Raw genomic sequence first — 21,038 nt, 5'->3', positions numbered from 1 at the left:
AAGTTAAAAAATGTATAGATCAGTTGCAACTTTTGAGGTGTATTAGTACTATTATTGATTAACGCTCATTAAGAAACATTTTATAATAAAGCTGGAATTTGCTGTGTTTCCAGTGACATTTAAATTCACTTCGAATTGGCTGTGCTAATATAGGTGTCTATTGTACAAACTTTAGCAGTAATTTCATGTTACTGACCTGTATATAAGCTATATGTATGCAAAAGAAAATAAATACAAATCTCTTTGTGTAAATATTTTTGCTAAGTTCTTTTATATGAACTGTGTCTAAGAATTGTATTTTAGAAATTACTGGTTACATTTTTATAATTACTAGGTTACTAAATCTTGGAATTATTTAGTTTTATTTGTAATGGTTTAGAGTAGAACTGAAACACTTTTTAAAAAAGTAAATGTTAAAGTATTGGGTTTTTTTAAAATTAGGGATTTATCATCCAGTTCTGTATTTAAGAAGCAAAGAATTGATTTTTCTTGAAATCCCTTCGTTGGCAATCTCTGCAAGGTGGAGGAAACAAGTCAGGCACAGGAGCAGTGTAGAGGTAGCTTTCCTTCCACCCACTCCAAAGAGAGAAGAGATTGGAGAGGAAGAGATTACAAGAGAGGAAGCAAGTGCATACAGGGAATACATTTGAATAGCGTCCTTGCAGCTGCCAATGACAGTGCATTGCTTTAGTTGTATATTACTCAGTGTGCATGCTTATTCTCTTGCAATCCCTAATTTCTTCACTCTGCAGCTGGAAAAAAAAGTAGGAACAGAAAAATATGTATTGATTGTAATGGTGATCATGTGACAAAGGAATGGGGTAAAGGTAAATATGGGGATTGGTTATAAAATTATTTTTTCAACACCATAATTTTGGAGATCCCAGACAAGGCACTCAATAAGTGAAGACTATCTGTATTGGCATAGATTTCATGGGAAAAGTATTCTGAAGTGTTGCCTTATACAGCCCACACTTGGGCATGTGTGTGAAATCAATAACTAATGAATCCATAAGGTAATGTCCCTTGGGCTGACTTCCTGGCAGAAGCTTAAGCCTAGGTCCTTGTCTTGGATTAACTTGAACACATGTGCTACATCTCTCAGTTGCATGGGCACATAGCGAGTGAAGGCCCATGTGAGTTGCTGAGTGAGAGTCTTTTACTACTGGCCAGGCTAAATTTCTTCCATCTGGGAGTATATACCATTCTCCCTGCTTATGTCCCTTCAAATCTACAGTTGCCTGGAGTTCCTCTGCTTTAGAATATCAAATCTGGGGCTCAGTCCCCTTCACATTTCCAGTGCTGCATAAGCTGTCATGTCAGGGTGGCTCTGATCATCTCGGGTTGCTGACAGCTTTGCTTTTCTGTTAGCTGCTCTTCCCTTTTCTGCCGGATCTGAGCATCCAGCTTGGAGATTGTGCAGATCCCCCATATGGGATCTTTAATTCCCCCGGACAAGCACATTAGTTGCTCTTTGTTTCTAATACTCCACGAATTGTATGACTAGTAAATATATAGTAATTGGCTGCCCACAAGTCAATTTATTAGCTTCCTTGATCAGAAGAGCAGTTGCGGCCAGGATTTTAAGGCAATGTGGCCACCCTTTTGCTACTTCATTGTTGTTTTGACAAATAAGAAGTGTGTCAGTGTTCCAAATATGCAGAATTAAATCAGAGTTCAAGACACAGCTATCCTTAAAATTCCAATTTAATAAGACAGACATGTTGGCACATCTGTGTAAATCCCAATTTAAAATCTTCCAGGGATTCCACCCAGTTGAAAGTTCATGATCTTATCCCCACATCCATAAATCCATCACAGGGTCCAATCTTCTTCAGCCATGCTGGCATTTCCACCCATCTAGTTCCCGTCAGATGCAGAGGTGTGGAGACAAAAGATGACCTTGGCTTCTAGAAAAGAATAACAACAACACATTCTACAATTCTACTCCTTTCTATTCCCCCCTCCCAACTACTACAATAATGAAACAGCATAATGAAATAATAGTGTGTGTGGCAGGCCAAAAATCCCAAAAGGAATATAACTGCAGGACTGACAGGTGGCCTCTCCTCAGAAGAAAAACGTTTCCTGAAAAGAGAATAACATAAAAGTTAACATAACAAAATTAACCACCTCTCCACCCCCCCAGGGGGACCTTTGGCTTTTCGGGAAACTTCTCATGGAATTGTTTTACTAACCTCCACTTTTAGGTTACAGCTTTTCACCTAAGTAGCTTCAGACAAAGGTAACCCTTCCAATGCACTAAGTACTGTAAGCGACCCCTATTCCCTGTGAGGACCCGGATTGTTGTTGGGGGCAATTTGCTGACTCTGTAAACCGCTTAGAGAGGGTTGAAAGCCCTATGAAGCAGTATATAAGTCTAACTGCTATCTAACTGCTATTCAGTCTGGAGTCTACAATTTTTTCCATTTCAGATTGTGTTTCCCCTTCTATCACTACAGGAGGAAAGAAAGCTTGGGTGGATGCTCTTATGCTAGACCCAATTACTGGTTTCAACAAGCTACAATGAAATTCTGGGCCAATTTTTCCTAGACTTCTGGGTAGACTGAGTCGAACTGTAACTGGGTTAACTATCTTCACTATTGGGAATGGACCTATAAATTTTGGACCAAATTCCTTGCTAGGCATTCTTAATCTTATGTATTTGGTAGATACAAAAACTTTGTTCCTCACACTGAAGGGGTTTTGGAGCAAGCGGTGTTTATCAGCTTGCTTGTAGGCTTCAGTCGCATCTGCTAAAGCCTTCTTCATATTTTCCCATCCTTTCTTTAGCGTGTCCATCCATTCATTCAGATACATGGAGGAGGGAGGTTCTCTAAGCACCTCAGGCATGGGAACAAATTCCATGCCACTGGTAATCTGGAAAGGAGTAAATCCAGTGCTGCTGGGGACTGCATTGTTGTACGCCACTTCGGCGAAGGGTAGCAAGTCCGATCAGTTTTCTAGCTGATAGTCCGCATAACACCGGATGTATTGTTTCACCACTGCATTGGCCCTATCTGCTGCACAGTTCATGCTGGGATGAATCTCTGAGCTCAGTTCTTGTGTGGGCCCAATGGACCTCAGAACCTCTCTCTAGAACTTGGCTGTGAACTGGAATTGGCGGTCTGAAATGATCCTCTTGGGCACTCCGTGCAGGCGATAAATGTGTTTCATGAACATTTTCGCTAATTTCTTTGCAGATGGCAATCCTGAGCAAGCAATGAAGTGTGCCTGCTTGGAAACCAAATCAATAACTGTCCAGATTACTCTATTCCCACTGCTGTCTGGGAGTTAGCCAACAAAGTCCATTGCTACCTCTTCCCATGGTCGGTTAGGACTGGCCACTTGTTGTAGCAGTCCAGGGGACTTCTCCGGCAGTGGTTTCATCATTGTGCAAGTAGCACAGCTTTTTTATGTAATCTTCTACCTCCAATTTCATCCTTGGCCACCAAAATTGATGCCTGGCAAGGTGGAGCATTTTTAGGAATCCAAAGTGGCCTCCTAGTTCCGCCTCATGGCTTTGCTGTAGAACATCCAGCCTCAACCCTGCGGGGATGTACAGTTTGGACCCCTTCCAGGCTAATCCATTTTCCATCGTTAGGATTTCCTGGTTATTGTTGAGCCACTGGTCTGTTGGGAGCACCAATTTCATAGCTGTCCTCAGCTTATCCTGGCTTCGGTTAGTGACTTGGGCTGTCTTTTGGTGGGAGGAAGAAATGATGGGGTGAACAACTTCTCTCTTACTGTCGTCCTGCGGTATTCTTGAGAAAACATCCCCCAACAAGTTTTTTGGTACGTCTTGGACCCCTGGGTTTTGTCTCTGCTGCAGGTGCTGTAGGTTCTGGGCTCTTGGGTTCAATCATCCCTGGCTGGCCCTTTTCCTCCACCGGTGATAGCAGCCCAAACGCAATCATCAATTTCCTACTACTGTCTTCCCACTTTATTGTAGGCTTCCACTTGTCAAGCCATGCAAGCCCCAAGATAATTGATTCCGGTATCTCTGGACCCACAATGAATCTGAGAAACTCTTAGTGGCGGCCCACTTGTAACTTCACCAGTTCAGTTATTAGCGTGGCTGGTGCCCCTCCAATTAGCGTTCCATCTACCTGTTCAACCCAAATGGGACAGGCTAGAGGTCTTGTGCGTATGCCTAGTTGCTTGACAATTGACATGCTGATTAAGCATCGAGTGCAACTGGTGTCCACAACTGCTTTACCTTCCCCTTCCATCCCTGTCTCAGGTACTTGGAAGTTGACTTGGAAGACGAAGGGGCGGATGGGTGCATTCACCATTGAGTCATCTTCAGCATTTTTCTCCTCCAAGGCCCTCCCCATTGGTAGGACACTTCGTCACCTTAGGTTGAGGATCCTCTTCCAGAGGTTGTTGGTCCAGATGACTCTTCTGTGGTAGCATCTGGGGCCTTATCTTTACCGCCATGGTGATAAAAAATGGATGCAAAAAGAACATGCATTTCATCTGGATTTTCTCTATAAGCAGGAATTTGATTTTTTCCCCAATTATATAAATCAGCCATTGAAAAGTCCTGCCGCGGTTGCCATAAATGTTGCAGAAAATAACAGGACTTAGACGTTTCAGGATCAAGAAGTTTATTTGGCAGCCAGGTTCAGAAAAGCTAGTCAAAGCAAGCATGTAACTTCTGAACAACTCTTATAACGGGAGCACGCATTCTTATACTTTGTCAAAAGCAGCACAACACGGAAATACTTAACCCATTTCTGATTGGTTACCTTGAGAAAAGAAGCCTTATAAGCAGATAATGTCTTGCTTCCCCTTTAGTCTGGGCTGCAGGTATGGCGCTCTAGTCTCATAATGGTTATCTGGTTATCACCTTTAAAGCCCTACATGGCCTAGGACCTGGATACCTGTGAGACCGTCTTCTGCCACATACCTCCCTTAGACCAATAAGATCGCACAGGATGGAACTGCTCCGGGTGCCTTCAGCGGGACAATGCCGGCTGGCGACACCTAGGAGTAGGGCCTTCTCTGTTGCTGCTCCGGCCCTATGGAATGAGCTGCCCCCAGAGATCCAGGCCCTCCCTACTCTCATGGCCTTCTGCAAAGCTATTAAAACCTGGCTTTGCCAGCAGGCCTGGGGCCATTGACCTCTTGATTGAGGTCTGGCCCCTCTCGGATTGGGTGTATGTTGTGCTTTTTCTTAACTTTGTTGTGTCTCATTGTTTTAATTCTTTTTAATAATTTTTCATTTCTGTAAGCCGCCCAGAGTCCTTCGGGATTGGGCGGCCTAGAAATTCAATAAATGAAATGAAATGAAAATGAAATAATGGCTACGGGGCTTTGTAAGAACTTTAACTGAACTCTGCAGCTAGGCATTCACACTTCCTGTTCTTTTGCAAGCTTCAAACTCCGTCTTTTACTTTATAATAGCAAGATGAAAGGGCCCCGAGAGGCTATCCAGCCTGACCCCGTATGTTCACTCTTAATGTCCAAATCTCACTTTATATCCTACTTTAGAAGAACTGAAAAAAGGGGAATAAAATCCAAATGTAGTTTATTATGGTCCAGATAGAAATAGTTAAGAATAAAAACACAAAACAGGATAAGAAGGTTGGAATTGGTGGTGTTATTCAAGGTATTTTACAGGCTGTATAATGGATTTTGGTTATGTTCAAGGAAACTAAACCACTAATCTCATAACTAAATCACTGATCTAATCTGATTGCACATAAAAAGATCAAGTTTGTCAGGTAATTTATTAGACAAGTTTTATGAGCCTCATAGAAATATAGTGTAAGATATGAGCTGTAGTTTCAATAGCCTCATCTGCAGAGACCTAGTGATCTTTGGAATTTGTAGATTATATAATGAAAATATCTTGGTTTGAAAAATAGGCTTGAGAAACTATGTCAGATTTAAATAACCCTCCATCCAAACTCATGGATTTTAAGTTTTGCTTTGGCTATAAGTGACTGGGCCAGTTACTCAGCCCAACACACCTCACATGGTTATTTTGGGAAAACAGGAAGAAAAAGGTGTGTTGGATAGGTTTGCCTTCTTGAATTATTTGTAAAAGTAATAAAAGTGGGTTACAAATATAAAAATTCTGTGGTAACACATTGTGTAACCCTTTAAATTATTGTAATTTTCTATTTGAACTAAGTTTTAAATTCGGATTACTTCTGTGTGAACATTTATTCACTTTGATTTGTGATCATGTGAAATTTTGATAAAAGTAGTTAGCTGATGATGGGTGGATTATGACTTCCATAGAACCAACCTTGTTGACTTGGTGAGGCAAAGCGATAAGTCACAACAAGTCTTGCATGGAGCGCACAAGGACATCAGCTTCCGCCCAGCAAAAAGGGTCGACAGCAATAATTGTTGGCACATCTACTGTTCAGTATAAAAGCAGTCACTAAACCAGTGGTAGTCAACCTGGTCCCTACCGCCCACTAGTGGGCGTTCCAGTTTTCATGGTGGGCGGTAAGGGTTTGCTGTAACTGCTTTATAAATTTTATAAAGTAAAATTACTTCCCTACTTTATAAAGCACCATGACTGTGGAACCGGTGGGCAGTTAGAAAATTTTACTACTACTGGGTAACAGCAAGAAGCTGAGTTCAATGTAGAGATATTTTAGACTGTGATTGTCAAAAAGTTATACCATGTATGGGCTCTGGGAAGTCGGGGGGGAGGGAAGGGAGGTGGGGATCTAGGGGGAGAGGGGGAGGGGGGAAATATAATATGTGTTAAATTTTAAAGCATGATTGCACTTGTATACTGTGGCTTTTTAATGCTAGTGTCAGAACAGAACAAACTGAATATATTGGAAGGTAATAGAAGTATACCGAAGGGAGGAGCTGAGTGAAAGAAGAAGGAGGGTGGAGAGGGTGAGAGAGAGGAGGAGAAGGAAGGGAGGGAATGGAAGAGAGGGAGTGATAGGGTTAGGGTTAGATAGAGGGGGTGGGGAAGTAGGTGTAGAGGGGTATGAGAGAAGGAAGAATGAAAGTTGGAGGGGGTTGAAAGAGGGTGTATGGTGGGCTAAGGCGGTATATTGGGTTTGTATTGTAGGGGGCATTTTCTATAAAAGTGAGGGCTGTGTTTATTACCCAATGTTATATGCCTCGGTTATGCACAGTAAACATGTGATTGTATAGAATGAAATGGAAATAAAAAAGACTTGTGGAAAAAAAGACAAAAAAAAAAAAGAAAATTTTACTACTAACAGAGATACAAAAGTGGGGGGTAGGTATAAAAAGGTTGACTACCCCTGCACTAAACCATGTCAGTGGTTATTGGCTCCTATTAGGGAGCCTCCGGGACTTCAGCAGAAGGGCTAGAAAAGGGTAGCAGCAAACACTCCTGCCGTTAAAGCAACTTTTGACATCCACCTATTCTTCCCGGGTGGTCGCCTTCCTCCTTTCTTTGTGCCGGGCCTCTTAAGAGAGACTACGCAAGAACGGGTTTGATTCACTGCTTCCCTCCTTCCCTGTTCCGAAAATGTTGCAGAGATAGAAACGCTGAGAATTAAAGCTCGGATCCACTCGTTACTCCGAGAAAATGTGACCAGTTTGGAACAAGGTTGGTGGGTGCAAGGCTGAAATAGAGTAAAATATTCTTTATTGGCCAAGTGTGACTGGACACACAAGGAATTTGTCTTCGGTGCATATCCTCTCAGTGTACATAAAAGCTATACATGATAAATCATGATCATATAGGATCACACCGTCAAGATCGCGAAAACCAGCTCCGAGCCCAGGAAGCCTCGGCTGAGTGCGAGCGCGTCCATCGATGTATCTCTATGGCAGGCTTCGCCGGAATGCTTCACCAGAAGTGACGTCTAGGGGAGGGGCGTGAAGCATTTTCCCGCGGTTTCGGAGACGGGCGGGGATGCTTTGAGGAAGGCGGCTACGGTAGCGGCCGGGCTTTTCTGCAGCGGCGTCTAGGCTCCCGGGGCAACCTCTATGTGGCTGGAGACGTCGAACATGGCGCCGACCAGCCCCCCCCGGAAAATGGGAACTGTCCCCACAAGCCAGACGGACGACAGCTCCGAGTCCGCGGGGGAATCTGAAACGCCCGCCGCCGCCCCTCCGGCTCCTGACAGGTCAGTTCGGTAACTGTCGCCTGCGGGCGGAGGGTGGGGTTGGAGTGAGGCGTAGGGCAGCAAGAGCTGGGTCAGGGGAGAGGAGAGAGATCCGTCAGTGCAGCTCCTTTTAAGTGGCTCGTAGGTTGCCATCTTTTTTTCGGTGCAAGGAAGGAAGTTCGCGGCATCTACCTCTTGATTCCTCCTTGAATTAAGGGAATTATATTTCTGGGACTCATGGCTGCATTTGCCTCCCCCGAGCTTGTTTGTTACATCGAAAATAAAGTAATCTAAATAAAATAAAATTAGCAATCGAGCCTTTCCCCGTTTTAAAAGCTGTCGCCCTTATTTCCTCTTGGAAATCGAATGGATGGCAAACGAGGTCCCAAGAGGAGTGAAACAGCTTGATGGCTTGGAAAAGATGCTCAGGAGACCAAACATACATGTAAATAAACGCCCACCCTGATAGTGCTGAGTTTTGAGATCAGTGATATTTAACAGGAATTAAATGTAGAGGAATTACAGGTGTCATTCTCAGCTTTTGCCTTATTGATCAGATGTAATGGCTGCTAAGCATAGAATTGAGAACATCATGTTTCTCTCTCTTGTTGCCTGTGCAGCTTCCCTTTTTGGCCGTTAGGCTCATCATAATCTGAATTTTACCTGGGAGATAGATGACCTTGCAAAAGAAACAGAAAAAAAATTATAAACATTGCCAAGTTCTTGAGATTTCTCTCTCCACAATAAATACCTGCAAACGACAATTGTGTGTGTGTGTGTGTGTGTGTGTGTATGTATATACATACATATACATATACATATACATATACATATACATATACATATACATATACATATATATATATATATATATATATATATGCATGCAAGAAATTATATTGCAAAGGAAAGACAAACTCAAAATAATAATTACTGATTAAAATTAGTTTCCTGTAAAATCCTTTTCTCTAACTGCTATACTGTAAAAACCATACATTCTTCACAGATATATGACTACTCCTTCCCTAAAGCAGTAATAGTAAAAGAAAAGCCAGGATGGAGATATCCTAGGAAGGGGTTAAACAGAAGAAGGAATAGAAAACCGGATGAGAATAATATAGAAGTAACAACTGGAAAGAAGAAAGTACTTGTTTAGATATTATGGAAAATATTAAAAGATCACTTTAGGTGATCTTTTAAGAACACTTTATGTGATTTTCAAATCTATCCAGCTTTTCAGCAGCAGTGTTTGCAGTCATATTAAAAGAAAACTGAGGGCACGGCTGGTGGGAGATGAGCCCTCTCTTTCCAGGAGATAGTATTTGGTATTGGATTAGTAAAATTCAGATGAGCCATAGCTGCATTTTTAGAATAGTATAATTTGTTGTGAAAGTTTGAACCTAAGTTTGGCTAAATATTGGCTCCTTTTTTGTCATGACTTGATGTTGGGCTTTGTTCAACAAGACTGGACTAGATTGGGAGCAGGCACAACAGGAGGGCGCACAACTCTTCTTTATAGAAAAGAGATTTGTTGTAGAAATGCTAAAGAAACATGAAAATGTCAGTGCTATGTATCAAGTGCCATTTACAGTGAAGTTAAATTTTAAATTGTGCCTTTTTTTCTCCCATCCTGCAGGATGTAACAGACTTACTATAATCATTGTGAAGGTTGGGAGGAATATTTTCCACCTGTTCTTTTTGGTTAAATAACTAGTCTGGTTTCAGCCTGATTTTTTTCTGATGTTGTAAGAACTGTCTACTCTACGGCATCAAAATATTCTCCCAAAAGCCTTGGAAGAGAGGCAGTTTGATCTAGTGGTTAAGGGCACTAGGCTAGAGACTGTGAGATTAACTTCCACCTTAGTCATGAAAGCCAGCTGGGTGACCATGGGCCAGTCATTTTCCCTCAGCTTAACTTGCCTCAGATGGGGAAATGGGGAAGAAAGGTGAGGTAGATATGTTCACTGCCTTTAATTACTTGTAAAAATAATAAAGGTGGAATACAAACAAAATTACAGCTTATTTGGAAGACTCTACATTCTGGAGTAATACATTAAGAAACTGCCAAATATTTCCCTATTTTGATTGTTAGTGGCAAAAAAGAATGTTTCCGATGCAACATACCAGTTAACTTTAGTAGCATAGGCTGCTAATAGAAACTAAAGTGTAATTGTGTTTCATTTTGCCTGAAATATCTTTAAGAATTATATGATTTAATCACCAATACTTGTAACCCACCTTTTTGTCAAAACGTGTCACAAAGTTGCCGTTACACCTCAACTTACAACAGTTCACTTAATGACTGTTCAAAGTTACAATGGCACTGAAAAAAGTGACATGACCATTTTTCACACTTATGACCAGGGGTGGGCTTCAGGGGGTACGCCCCGGTATGGACATATTCGTTCGTCAAATTTAGCGTGTCTTCCAGTACCCGTTCTTCCAGAGGCTGCGTACTGGAATGCTGCTTCCCATTGCCTGCCCCCTTGCTCGCTCCCCCCGCCCACCCAGTCGCTGCTTGCTTGCCCTGCCTGTCCACACCAGGCTTGCCCCGCCAACAGCTGCCTCGTTACCAATAGGGGGTGGAAAATCCATTGCAGAGGGAGGAAAACACATTCTCCACCTCCTCCATTGGAAACAAGGCAGCTGTCAGAGAGAAGAGGGCAGCGCACGCCATGTGGGCTTGTGCAGCAGTCGAAGAAGGAACAGGAGGCGAGGATTCGGCTGTTGCACAAGCCCATGGGCGCATGCTGCCCTCTTCTCTCTGACCAGGTATTTTTAACCATATATTATGGTCCTATGACTGCAGAATGCTGCAAAAAACCATAAATGCAGGCCAGTTGTTGAGTGTTTCAAATGTGATTGGAACACTCAACGAGGTGACCACAGTATGTGTGTGTCTATGTGTGAGAGAGAGAGAGAGAGAGACAGACAGACAGAAAGACAGACAGACAGAGGCACAGAGAGAGAGGGGGGGAGGAAATCAAAGAGAGATAGACAGACACAGTGAGACAGACGGGGAGGGAGACAGACAGACACACACATACACACAGGAGTGACAGAGAGGAAGGGAGGGGAGAGAGACAGACACACACACAGAGGGAGTGAGACAGACAGAGAGAGACACACAAACACACAGAGAGAGAGACACACACACACAGGGTGACAGATGGGGGGAGGGAGGAGACAGACAGACAGACAGACACAGACAATGACAGAGAGAGACAGACAGAGGGAGGGAGAGAGAGACAAAGCCACACAGAGAGAGACCGACAGAGACACACAGAGAGAAACGGAGAGAGACAGAAAGAAAAAGAGAGAGAAAGAGAAAGAAAGGAAGAAAGAAAGAGAAAAAAGAAAAGAAAGAAAGAAAGTGGGAAAGAGAGATGAAAGAACGAAAGAAAGAAAGAAAAAGAAAGGAAAGAAAGAAAGAAAGAAAGAAAGAAAGAGAACATAACCACAATTGAGCCCAAAATTTTGGTTGCTTAACAAGAGCATCGTTAAGTGAGTTTCACCACATTTTCCAAGTTGGCCATGCCCAGCCGGTCACATGACAGCTGAACCACTCCCACAAAACAGGACCCACCTACAGAATAGGTTCTAAAAATTTTTGAAACCCACCACTGCTTAAGACTGTTGGGGAATGCTGATGGCCACATGATTTACATTGGATGCTTGACAACTGATTCATATTTATGACAGTTGCGGTGTCCTGTGGTCATGTGACCATCTTTAGTGACCTGACAAGCAAAGTCAATGGGAACGTCAGATTCAATTAACAACTGTGTTATTAATTTAACAACTATAGTGATTCACTTAAATGTGACAAGAAAAGTCATAAAATGGGACAAAACTCACTTAACAAATTTCTCACTTAGCAACATAAATTCTGGGCTCAATTGTGGTCATACATTGAGGACTACCTGTATATGAACATATGTAGCTGAAGTTAGAAAAATAGAGCACAAGTTAAAAAAATAGTTTGATCTTTCTTCTAGTGCACATTTCTCAAGCCCAAACACTAATTTATGGGAGTAAGTAGTCTTGAAAACCCCATCTCTTTTTTCCCTTCCCTCCCACCCCCTTAACTGATAAGGTAGCTCCTGGAAGTTCATTTTTTTCCAGTCTTATTTTTATGCATATACATATGTATATATTATAGACTGTCCATGACTAACAGTAAATTGTATAGTTTAAAAACAAAAATGGGGGGGGGGGGAAAGAATGGCAGACTAATAAACCAAACATTCTAAAAGAGGCCCTTTATCCACTATAACCCATAGCCTGAGAATCTAAGGGCTTGATTAAATAAGATTATGTATGTATGTATGTATGTATGTATGTATGTATGTATGTATGTATGTACGTACGTACGTACTGTGTTTCCCCGAAAATAAAACATGCCCTGCTAATAAGCCCAATCGGGCTTTTCAAAGCATGCGCCATAATAAGTCCTTCCCCCAAAATAATCCCGCCCCCAACTATTTAAGCGCATGCGCAACCGGTCCCCGCCATTACCACTGTACCACCTCCTGGTACAGCTTGTGGGGCAAAAAGAGGGCTCACCGCAAAAACAGCGGCAGGTGAAGCAAAGTGCTTCCACCTCCCGCCTTTCCCTCCCATGCAAAAAGAGCCTGCCGCAAAAACAGCGGCAGGCCAGCAATGCGATCACCCCTCCCGCCTGTTCCTTCTTGCGCAAAAAAACACTGTCCACCCCAATGGTGAAGGCAGACTGCCTTTACCAAAATGAAGTTTTTTGATAAATAAAAAAGTATTGGAAGTGAAAAGTCAGTACCTTATATGCTGAAATAAATAGTGTAGTACACATTCCACAAAATTATACAATCTGTCAAGTATCTAAAATATTCAGTTTTGTAAGTAACATATTTCTCTTTGCTAGGCTTTTGTTTGCTGAAACAGACTTTGTTTCCTTATGTGATGCTTTACGCATAACAGACAATGTGAGAATAACTGCTTGGAAGACCTATGAAAAAATGGATGTAGTGAGTATATCTTGCTTATTAAGTATGTAATTTTATTAACTAAAATCACAGTGTAATAACCATAATACATTTTGGACAATAATACAAATACATGTACACCCATCCCCCCCTATTTAGTTTTTGTTTATATTTTTAGTACTATTTCACTTTTCTCATGAACTGAAGTTGATTTTAAAATAATATTAATTCACATCTGATAAAATCTAGACAGTTTTGTTTTGTAGTGCAAGTAGTGTTTAGTTTCTTGCTCTCCATACTAAAATGATTGCAAAGTGCTAATATTTCAGAATTGCTTGTTGCTATTTATGGCCAGCAACTTTGATAACTTTGAATCCTTCCTTATGTAAACAGAAGGCCCATCTATAGGTAGACCTGTATTTATTTATTTAGGAGATTTATATTGCCGCCTATTCACACGTGGAGACTCGAGGTAGCTTACAAAAATATAAAAACATCATATAAAACCAATCAAAGAGAGAATCATATATAATAAAATAACCCCCTGCCCTGGCGACAACACATACGAGCCATTTAATGGGCTCCATCTCACTCTGCGTTCCCCAGGCCTGCTGGCAGAACCAGGTCTTAAGTGCTTTCCAGAAGAGTGTTAGAGTGGGGGCCATTCTAATCTCTGGGGGAATGATGCTCCAGAGAGACAGAGCCACCACAGAGAAAGCCATTCTTCTGGGTCCCACCAGGTGTATCTCCCTCGGGGATGGGACCCGCAACATTGTTTGATTTCTCGCTCTGGTGCATCAGGTAGATGTGACCGGCAAGAGACGGTCCCTCAGACAACCTGGTCCCAAGCCATGAAGGGCTTTAAAGATGACAACCAGCACCTTGAATTGTACCTGGAAGCAAATCGGCAATCAGTGCAGCTCCTGCAGGAGAGATGATACATGTGCACACCAAGGTCTGCACAAAACCATGTGTGGTGCTGCATTTTTCACCAACTGGAGCTTCTGGATGCTCTTCAAGGGCAGCCCCAGGTAGAGCATTTTGCAATAGTCAAGACAGGAAGTGACTGGGGCATGAGTGACAGCAAGTAGGTATTGTTGGTCTAAGAAAGGGTGTAACTGGTGCACAACCCGCAGTTGAGCAAAGTCCATCCTGCCCACAACTGTCACCTGCTCTTTGAGCAGGAGTCAAGAGTCCAGGAGAACCCCTAGATTATGCACAGGGCCATCCAAGGCCAATGGTGGCGAATTTCCTTGGGCCAAAGAACCCCAAACCCAGAGCTATTCAGTCTTGCTAGCGTTTAGTTTCAATCCATTGCTCCCCATCCAGTCCCTAATAGCCTCCAGGCACTGCGAGAGGGAGGATATGGCATCACTTAACTCACCGTGGGCTGAGTGTCATCCATTTTTTCCTATTATCTCCCTTTTCTTTTGGTGCAATAACCTTCAATATTTGATTGATCCTAAAAAGCACATTCTTAAGTATTGCTGAGTTATTCTTATGTTTGAAATAAAAATAGCTTAAAAATTCTTTTGAGTTCCCCATACATACAGCAACAGCAATTACCTTTTATAAACTGATAGATGTTGGTCCACTTACTTTGATAATAGAATATTTGATGATGAACTATATAAATATAACTGCAAAAGTTCTATATAAAACAATTATATTGAACATAAATTTTGATTTGATATTGTTCATTTTATTACAGCTCTAAATAATACAACTGAGCTAACCTTTTTTCCTAGGAGAGCCAGCTAAAAAAAGAATTGTGGGGCATCTGTATTTTTATGGCTGCAGTTGACCTGGATGAGATGACATTCACTTTTACAGAACTTCTGAAATGTTTAAAAATTAGGTATGTTTGTGTCCACATAGATCTTTAAAGTTATGCAATTATAGTTATGTCTGTTTGACATTAAAGAAATATTTAGAGTCATGAAGAGAAGCATCTTTTATATTGCCTTAAATGATCTATATGAGTGTTCATAATCAGTAATTAATAAATTGCATGTTAAAATAGTAGGATTGCTAATTTTGAGGGAAACCGGATTAAGACATTCAAGTGTTCTACCATCTTGTTTAGCCTCTCTCCCACTGCTATTTGAGCCTCTTGAAGAAACTATTCATTTATACATATCCCTCACATTGTTTCCCTCTAGGATAAACAAAGGCATGCAGAGTCCAAAAAATGGGTAAAATCTAGTTAGCCAAAGAAATTAAAAGCGTGAGATAAAGGAAAAGGAAAAACTAATACTACTACACATCTTAATATCTTTCTGTCTTTTGATACTTGCTACTGCTCATTGGCTTGCTCATTCATACATGACCTCATAAATCACCATAATATAGTCATCACTTTTAAGCATCTTATCAATACCATCCAACCAGAACTTTCTTAGTTGTTCCCTTCTTTTCAATCTATTCATTCACCCATTTCAGTAATTCTGCTCAGTAATACAGAATTATGTAAGGCACACTTACATACTGTAGTTCTTTTCATTTCCTTACTTTCATTTTTTATTCATTCTGTTGGGTAATTATTTTATTTAGTTAATCATATTTATATAGCCACTCATCTTATAGTGAACGTGGGTAGCGTACCTCATAAAGCAATCAAAATATGTACATAAAAAACAGTAAAACACCCAATTAAAATTAAAACAAAAACAAGTAAAAATGAGTAAAAATGTAGCAAATATACATAAATATACCCTAACTGTCATAAAGCAGCAGTCCCAACCATTCTGGCTTTGAGGACCTGGGAGGAGGGGAGAGGGGATGGTTTTGCGCACGCACACACTGCTTGTGCAAATCCAACTTTGCATGCTTGCCTGCTGCTTACACAACCAAATTTCCAATAGACTGTGGCCCAACACTGGGCCATGAACTGGCGATTGGGGACCCCTGTCATAAAGCCATGTGATTGAAAAAAAATGTTTTAAAGGCCTCAAAGGCCAACAGGGTTGGGGCCAGTCTCTTCTGCGTTGGGGGCAGGGAGATGTTCCATAGGATGGGATCACAGAAAAAGGCTTTTCTTCTAGGTACTGCCCAGTGGAACTCCCTGGTTGACAGGACACGCAGCATACTCTCCTGTGGATCTGATAGGATAGATGTACAGTAAGTGGGGAGAAGAATTAGATTTTGGTAGATTTGTTTTGAATGCCAGCATTTCAGGATGTTTATTCATTTGGATAAATCTCTACAGAATATAAATGTAAAAATATAACAGATGAAATTCTGACAGAATCAGAGCTGGATACAAAGGTGGCTTGAAGTTCTAAACATGGGACAAGCCATTCTGGAGGACCACCAAGAATGGATGTGTAAAAACATGAGCACAGAAGCAAAGAAAAGAAGTGAAAGAAAAAAGAGAAAAAATATGATTCTGGATGAAAAAATATTAAGACAGATTATTTGATATTTGAGGAAACTGCTTTTATTTTCTTTATACTCTGAATCATAAATTGTGGATGTCACCACTATAGATTTGTAGCATCATGTATATCCACAACTTCAATAACTGTTTCATACTTTCTGATACATGTTTTAGCAATTTTATTTATAATTCTGTACTTCCAGTTCTTTGTATTCATCAACTGTACTCTACAAAATCAGTTCCTCTTCATATCTGTTACATCAGTGCAGCAGCTGACTGCCATTGCTTCTTTTGATCTAATGGGATGATTTTTTTCAACTTCAAAGTTCAGCCTATTGCTCTGGGATTTTTTGATCATCACAATTCAACTACTAGCAAAGTACTTAACTTTTTTTGGCTAGACATTAAAGGTAAAGGTTTCCCTTGCACATATGTGCTAGTTGTTCCCGACTCTAGGGGGTGCTGCTCATCTCCATTTCAAAGCCGAAGAGCCGGCGCTGTCCAAAGATGTCACCGTGGTCATGACTAAATGCTGAAGGTGCACGGAACGCTGTTACCTTCCCGCCAAAGGTGGTCCCTATTTTTCTACTTGCATTTTTACATGCTTTCAAACTGCTCAAGCTCAGCATCTTAGCCTCTGAGCCACCACGTCCCTATGGCTAGACATTACTGACTGATATAATAAAATTGTTCTGTTGATTGGTAATATTCAATCAATAGCAACATTTAAAAGTACAAAAGCAAAGCAAAGAAAATAGATAATATGGCAACTAACAAAATAATCCACAAAATAATATTTATTATTCTATTACTATATTAATACATCTATATAAATCAGGTGGAACAACGGCTGATGACCTCTTTCTATCGGTCCACCATAGAAAGAGTCCCCACATATCGTATTACAGTATGGTATGCTGGTTTAACAGCTGCGGACAGGAAGGCACTACAGAGAGTGATTAATTTGGCACAAGAAACCATTGGTTGCCTTCTGACACCACTGGATGACATCGCCAGATCTCGCTGCTTTAGCAGAGTAAGGAAGATATTCAGAGATGATTCACACCCTGGTCAGTGTCTCTTTGCACTTCTACCATCAGGCAGAAGGCATGAAAGTATAGCCAGCCGAACAAACAGGTTTAAATATAGTTTCTATCCGTGGGTTGTGAAACTTTTAAATACAACCACAATCACTCCATGCACACATTAGTTTTTTTTTCTTTTTTCGTTTCTGTTATAATTTTGCACCAGTGAAGTTAAAACCAATTTCGTTGTATTTAAGTACAATGACAATAAAGATTATACTTATAGTTACTTATACTTATAATCCAGATAATGTAGATCTAAACCTTAATTGTGTTGTATTTGTGCTGATAAATATTTATTTATCAGCACAACTACAACACAAATGTAACAAGGGCAACAGTAAAAATATTGGGTTTCTGTCTGGATGGTCTCTTGTGACGAGCTGATAGACAGAGAATGGAAGCAGTTTGCTTCCTCCCATATTTGGGCATACCAGGGGTTGTGACACTAATTACAAACCTTAATTGGTATATATATTAAAATATATATAGTCTCCCAGGGAATTCTATTAGGAGCAAAATGAAAATAAATCTAATGTCCCTATAGAATTTATAATGTAATATGTCTGAGATGGTTTCAACTTCCTCCTCACCCCATGAGCAAATAGGATCATTTATAAAGATTTTACTACACTTGCCTTGGTGGAAGAATGTTGAACTTAGGGAAAGTTGGATTTAACAAAAATTACTCTTAATTGTTATTTATCTTGGTTGAAGAACTGTATAATATACAATAAAACTTCTGAAAGTTGACCACCCAAGGGATTGAAGGAAAGTGGTCAACATATGGAACGACTGTACTGATATGTACACACGCCTCATTTTATTATACAGCTTTTATTAGAGAATGTCATACAGAAAGACACATAGTGAAAACACAGGAAATTAATTCATACAACACTCATACAAAATCAATACATTTAAGTATGTATTGTCATGGTTTGTTCATTCTTTCTGAAAAAAAGTCAATTTTAGTCTGTTTCTTACTCTTTATGAAGGTAAGAGGAGAAAGCACTCTCAATGCTAGTTATACCATTCACCATACCTGGGCATTTTTCCACGGAAATGACTTTAACTGCATTATCAAATGACTGACATCCTCTTCTTTCAGAATATTTAATTCCTCACTTAATTCTTCTGCTTCATCAGCTGCTTCCAGCACTTTTCCACTGGGTTGTACCTTGGTCAATACTGATTGGAAAATTGCTTCTGGGTCAGGTTCATTGCGGATTACCATATCGTCATCCATTGCAACAGAATCTTCAAAATCTACTTCCTCTAATTCCACCATGGAAGGTAGACTGTCTAGCAGGGCTTGCAACATCTTGCCCTTGGGTTGTAACAAATCCAGCTTTCTTGAAGCACTTCTGTATTGTTTCAGGCTGAACTTTATTCCAAGCAGCAAAAATCCAGAGAATTGCATCTAGAGCAGTAACTGATGAAACAGATAATTTTGCTTCTGCACACGAACCATAGTTTTGAATTTTAGAAATGACCCACTGCACAAAGCTGGGCTCAGTAGTGCATTTTGAATGTTTTGATTATGCCTTGCTCAAGAGGTTGAATTTCTGATGTAGTTTAATGGCTCAGATATTTCTGTGTTATGTGTGTATTTGTTTTATTTTATCATTGGATATTTTTTATTGATCCGGAAAAAGGAAAAAAAATTGAAGTGCAAAAAAAAAAAAGACTGTACAATTTGTATTATGAAATGAATCCATAATTATCATTGTTAAACTGATGAATCAAAGTCCAAAATATTGTATTCTTTGATATTCTTGGAAGAAATTCATTGCTACCAATTCTACATTTAACTTTACTTGCCTTGGTGCAGACTGGACTCAACAGGTCAAGTTGAGTAAATTAATATTATTGTGTGTCATGCTCCAGGTGGTCAAGATACAACTTACAGAATTGGATTATATAGAGAGGTTGGTTTTCTATTGTGCATATAGAGTGTATGCCCAGTCTACGAAAATTAGGTTAATTTAGGGAGATGGTCAACTATGGAGATTTTACTGTAATTATATTTGTTAGGGTGTGAAAACATCAGACATGAGACAGATAGTATACTAACAGAAAATATCAGACATGAAAACAAAGTCACTGTTATAATATGGAATATAATATAGGAATGGGAAAATTTAATTTAGTAAACGTTAGAAATGAATGATTTGGTTGCTCTCTTTCTATTTTTCTTGCAGTGTATGCAAATTTCTGCACTTGATTAAAGAAATAGATGTCAACATGGATACAATTAGTGCTAAAATGGACTGTACTATATCACGTCTGCAAAGGAAATATGATATACTCTTAGTACTCTACCAAAAGTTTACAAGGTAAAATATTCATTATCTATTGCATTTTGAAATTTAGATTTCTTTAAAAAGGAGTTTATGCTTAAGCGATACTTAAATATATGTTATGAAATAGCTTTATTTATAATTGCTGGTAAGAAAATTAGGACAAATGTTTTTAATATTATTGCTGTAAAATTTAAAAGTTGTTGTTTGAATCAGAACCAGGAATCACATTATTATTTCACTTTTGTACTATTAACAATTGTTAAAAAAGGAAACTTGTAGCTTAATCCTGAACTTTCTGACTTGTTCACCATCTAATGTATATTTGAAGAAGAAAACATTATAAGCGGTATTTCTGATTTCCAAGTTTTTTTGCCCTTTGGGGTTAAAAATAAAATAAGTACTAACTACTAAAAGACTATATTAACCGTTTAACTATACCCAGATACCTTGACCCCCATAGTGAAAGCATTCAGGGCAAAAATAATCCAAATGCTGACTTATGGTGTGGAATTTTGGCCACCTTACTTGAACAAGTAGAGACCTATTTCTTAAGAAACTGACAACACATACCAGCTCCTGTGGTCAGAGCAGAAACAGATATCCATTCCATACATAGTCAATCAGTAATTAAAGTTTTCACATACTGATAGGCTATAGGCTATCCAAATACAAGTAGTCCTCAACCTATGACCCAAGTTGAGCCCAAAATTTCTGTTGGTAAGCAGGACAGTTAGATACAATAACTTTATTGTCATTTTGAATGTATACTATTTGGCATACATTAAAATGAAATTTCATTGCATACAGCTCTCAAAGGATCACTCACCACCTCCAATATACACTATATAAACATGACAAAATAAATAAATGCAAAATTATGCATATACCCAAATATTTTATATGACACAGAGAAACAACACAGTCTAGTTCGGATGTATACATGTGGATGGTGAGAAAAACGAATCTTGCTAGCTTATCAGATGGATGGCATAGGGAACAAAGCAGTTACAGAATCTGGTAGTCTTGTTAGAAATACTTGGAAACATCCTCCCAGAGGAGAGCAACAGAAACTGACTGTGAAGTGGGTGTGTGGGGTCTCTAACAATGCTTTGCGCTCTAAACACATAGTGTTTATAAGCAGTATCCTGAGTAACAGGAAGTGAGCTTCCTATAATAATCTTGGCTGTCCTTACCACTCTGTATGGATTTTCTATCTGAGGCACTGCTGCCACCAAGCCAAACAG

At 40.0% G+C, this 21,038-nt stretch overlaps 1 protein-coding gene across 2 annotated transcripts in view; it reads left to right on the top strand.

Annotated features, from left to right (window-relative positions):
• The first annotated feature begins 7,826 nt into the window (after nt 1–7,826).
• Nucleotides 7,827–21,038, top strand: part of RB1 (RB transcriptional corepressor 1) — a 63,585-nt gene continuing 50,373 nt past the window's right edge. For both annotated transcript variants that reach the window (XM_032212950.1, XM_032212949.1), the window contains exons 1-4: nt 7,827–8,084; nt 12,964–13,066; nt 14,773–14,882; nt 19,693–19,827. In XM_032212950.1, coding sequence (XP_032068841.1) covers nt 7,945–8,084; nt 12,964–13,066; nt 14,773–14,882; nt 19,693–19,827 — 488 coding nt within the window. In that variant the 5' untranslated portion in view covers nt 7,827–7,944. The remainder of the gene's footprint in view (nt 8,085–12,963; nt 13,067–14,772; nt 14,883–19,692; nt 19,828–21,038) is intronic.

This window comes from Thamnophis elegans, chromosome 3 (assembly GCF_009769535.1).
Source record: "Thamnophis elegans isolate rThaEle1 chromosome 3, rThaEle1.pri, whole genome shotgun sequence".
In the NCBI taxonomy this organism is placed as follows: domain Eukaryota; kingdom Metazoa; phylum Chordata; class Lepidosauria; order Squamata; family Colubridae; genus Thamnophis; species Thamnophis elegans.
Note: the sequence above shows the minus strand (reverse complement) of the source record. Positions and strands in the feature narration are given on the sequence as shown.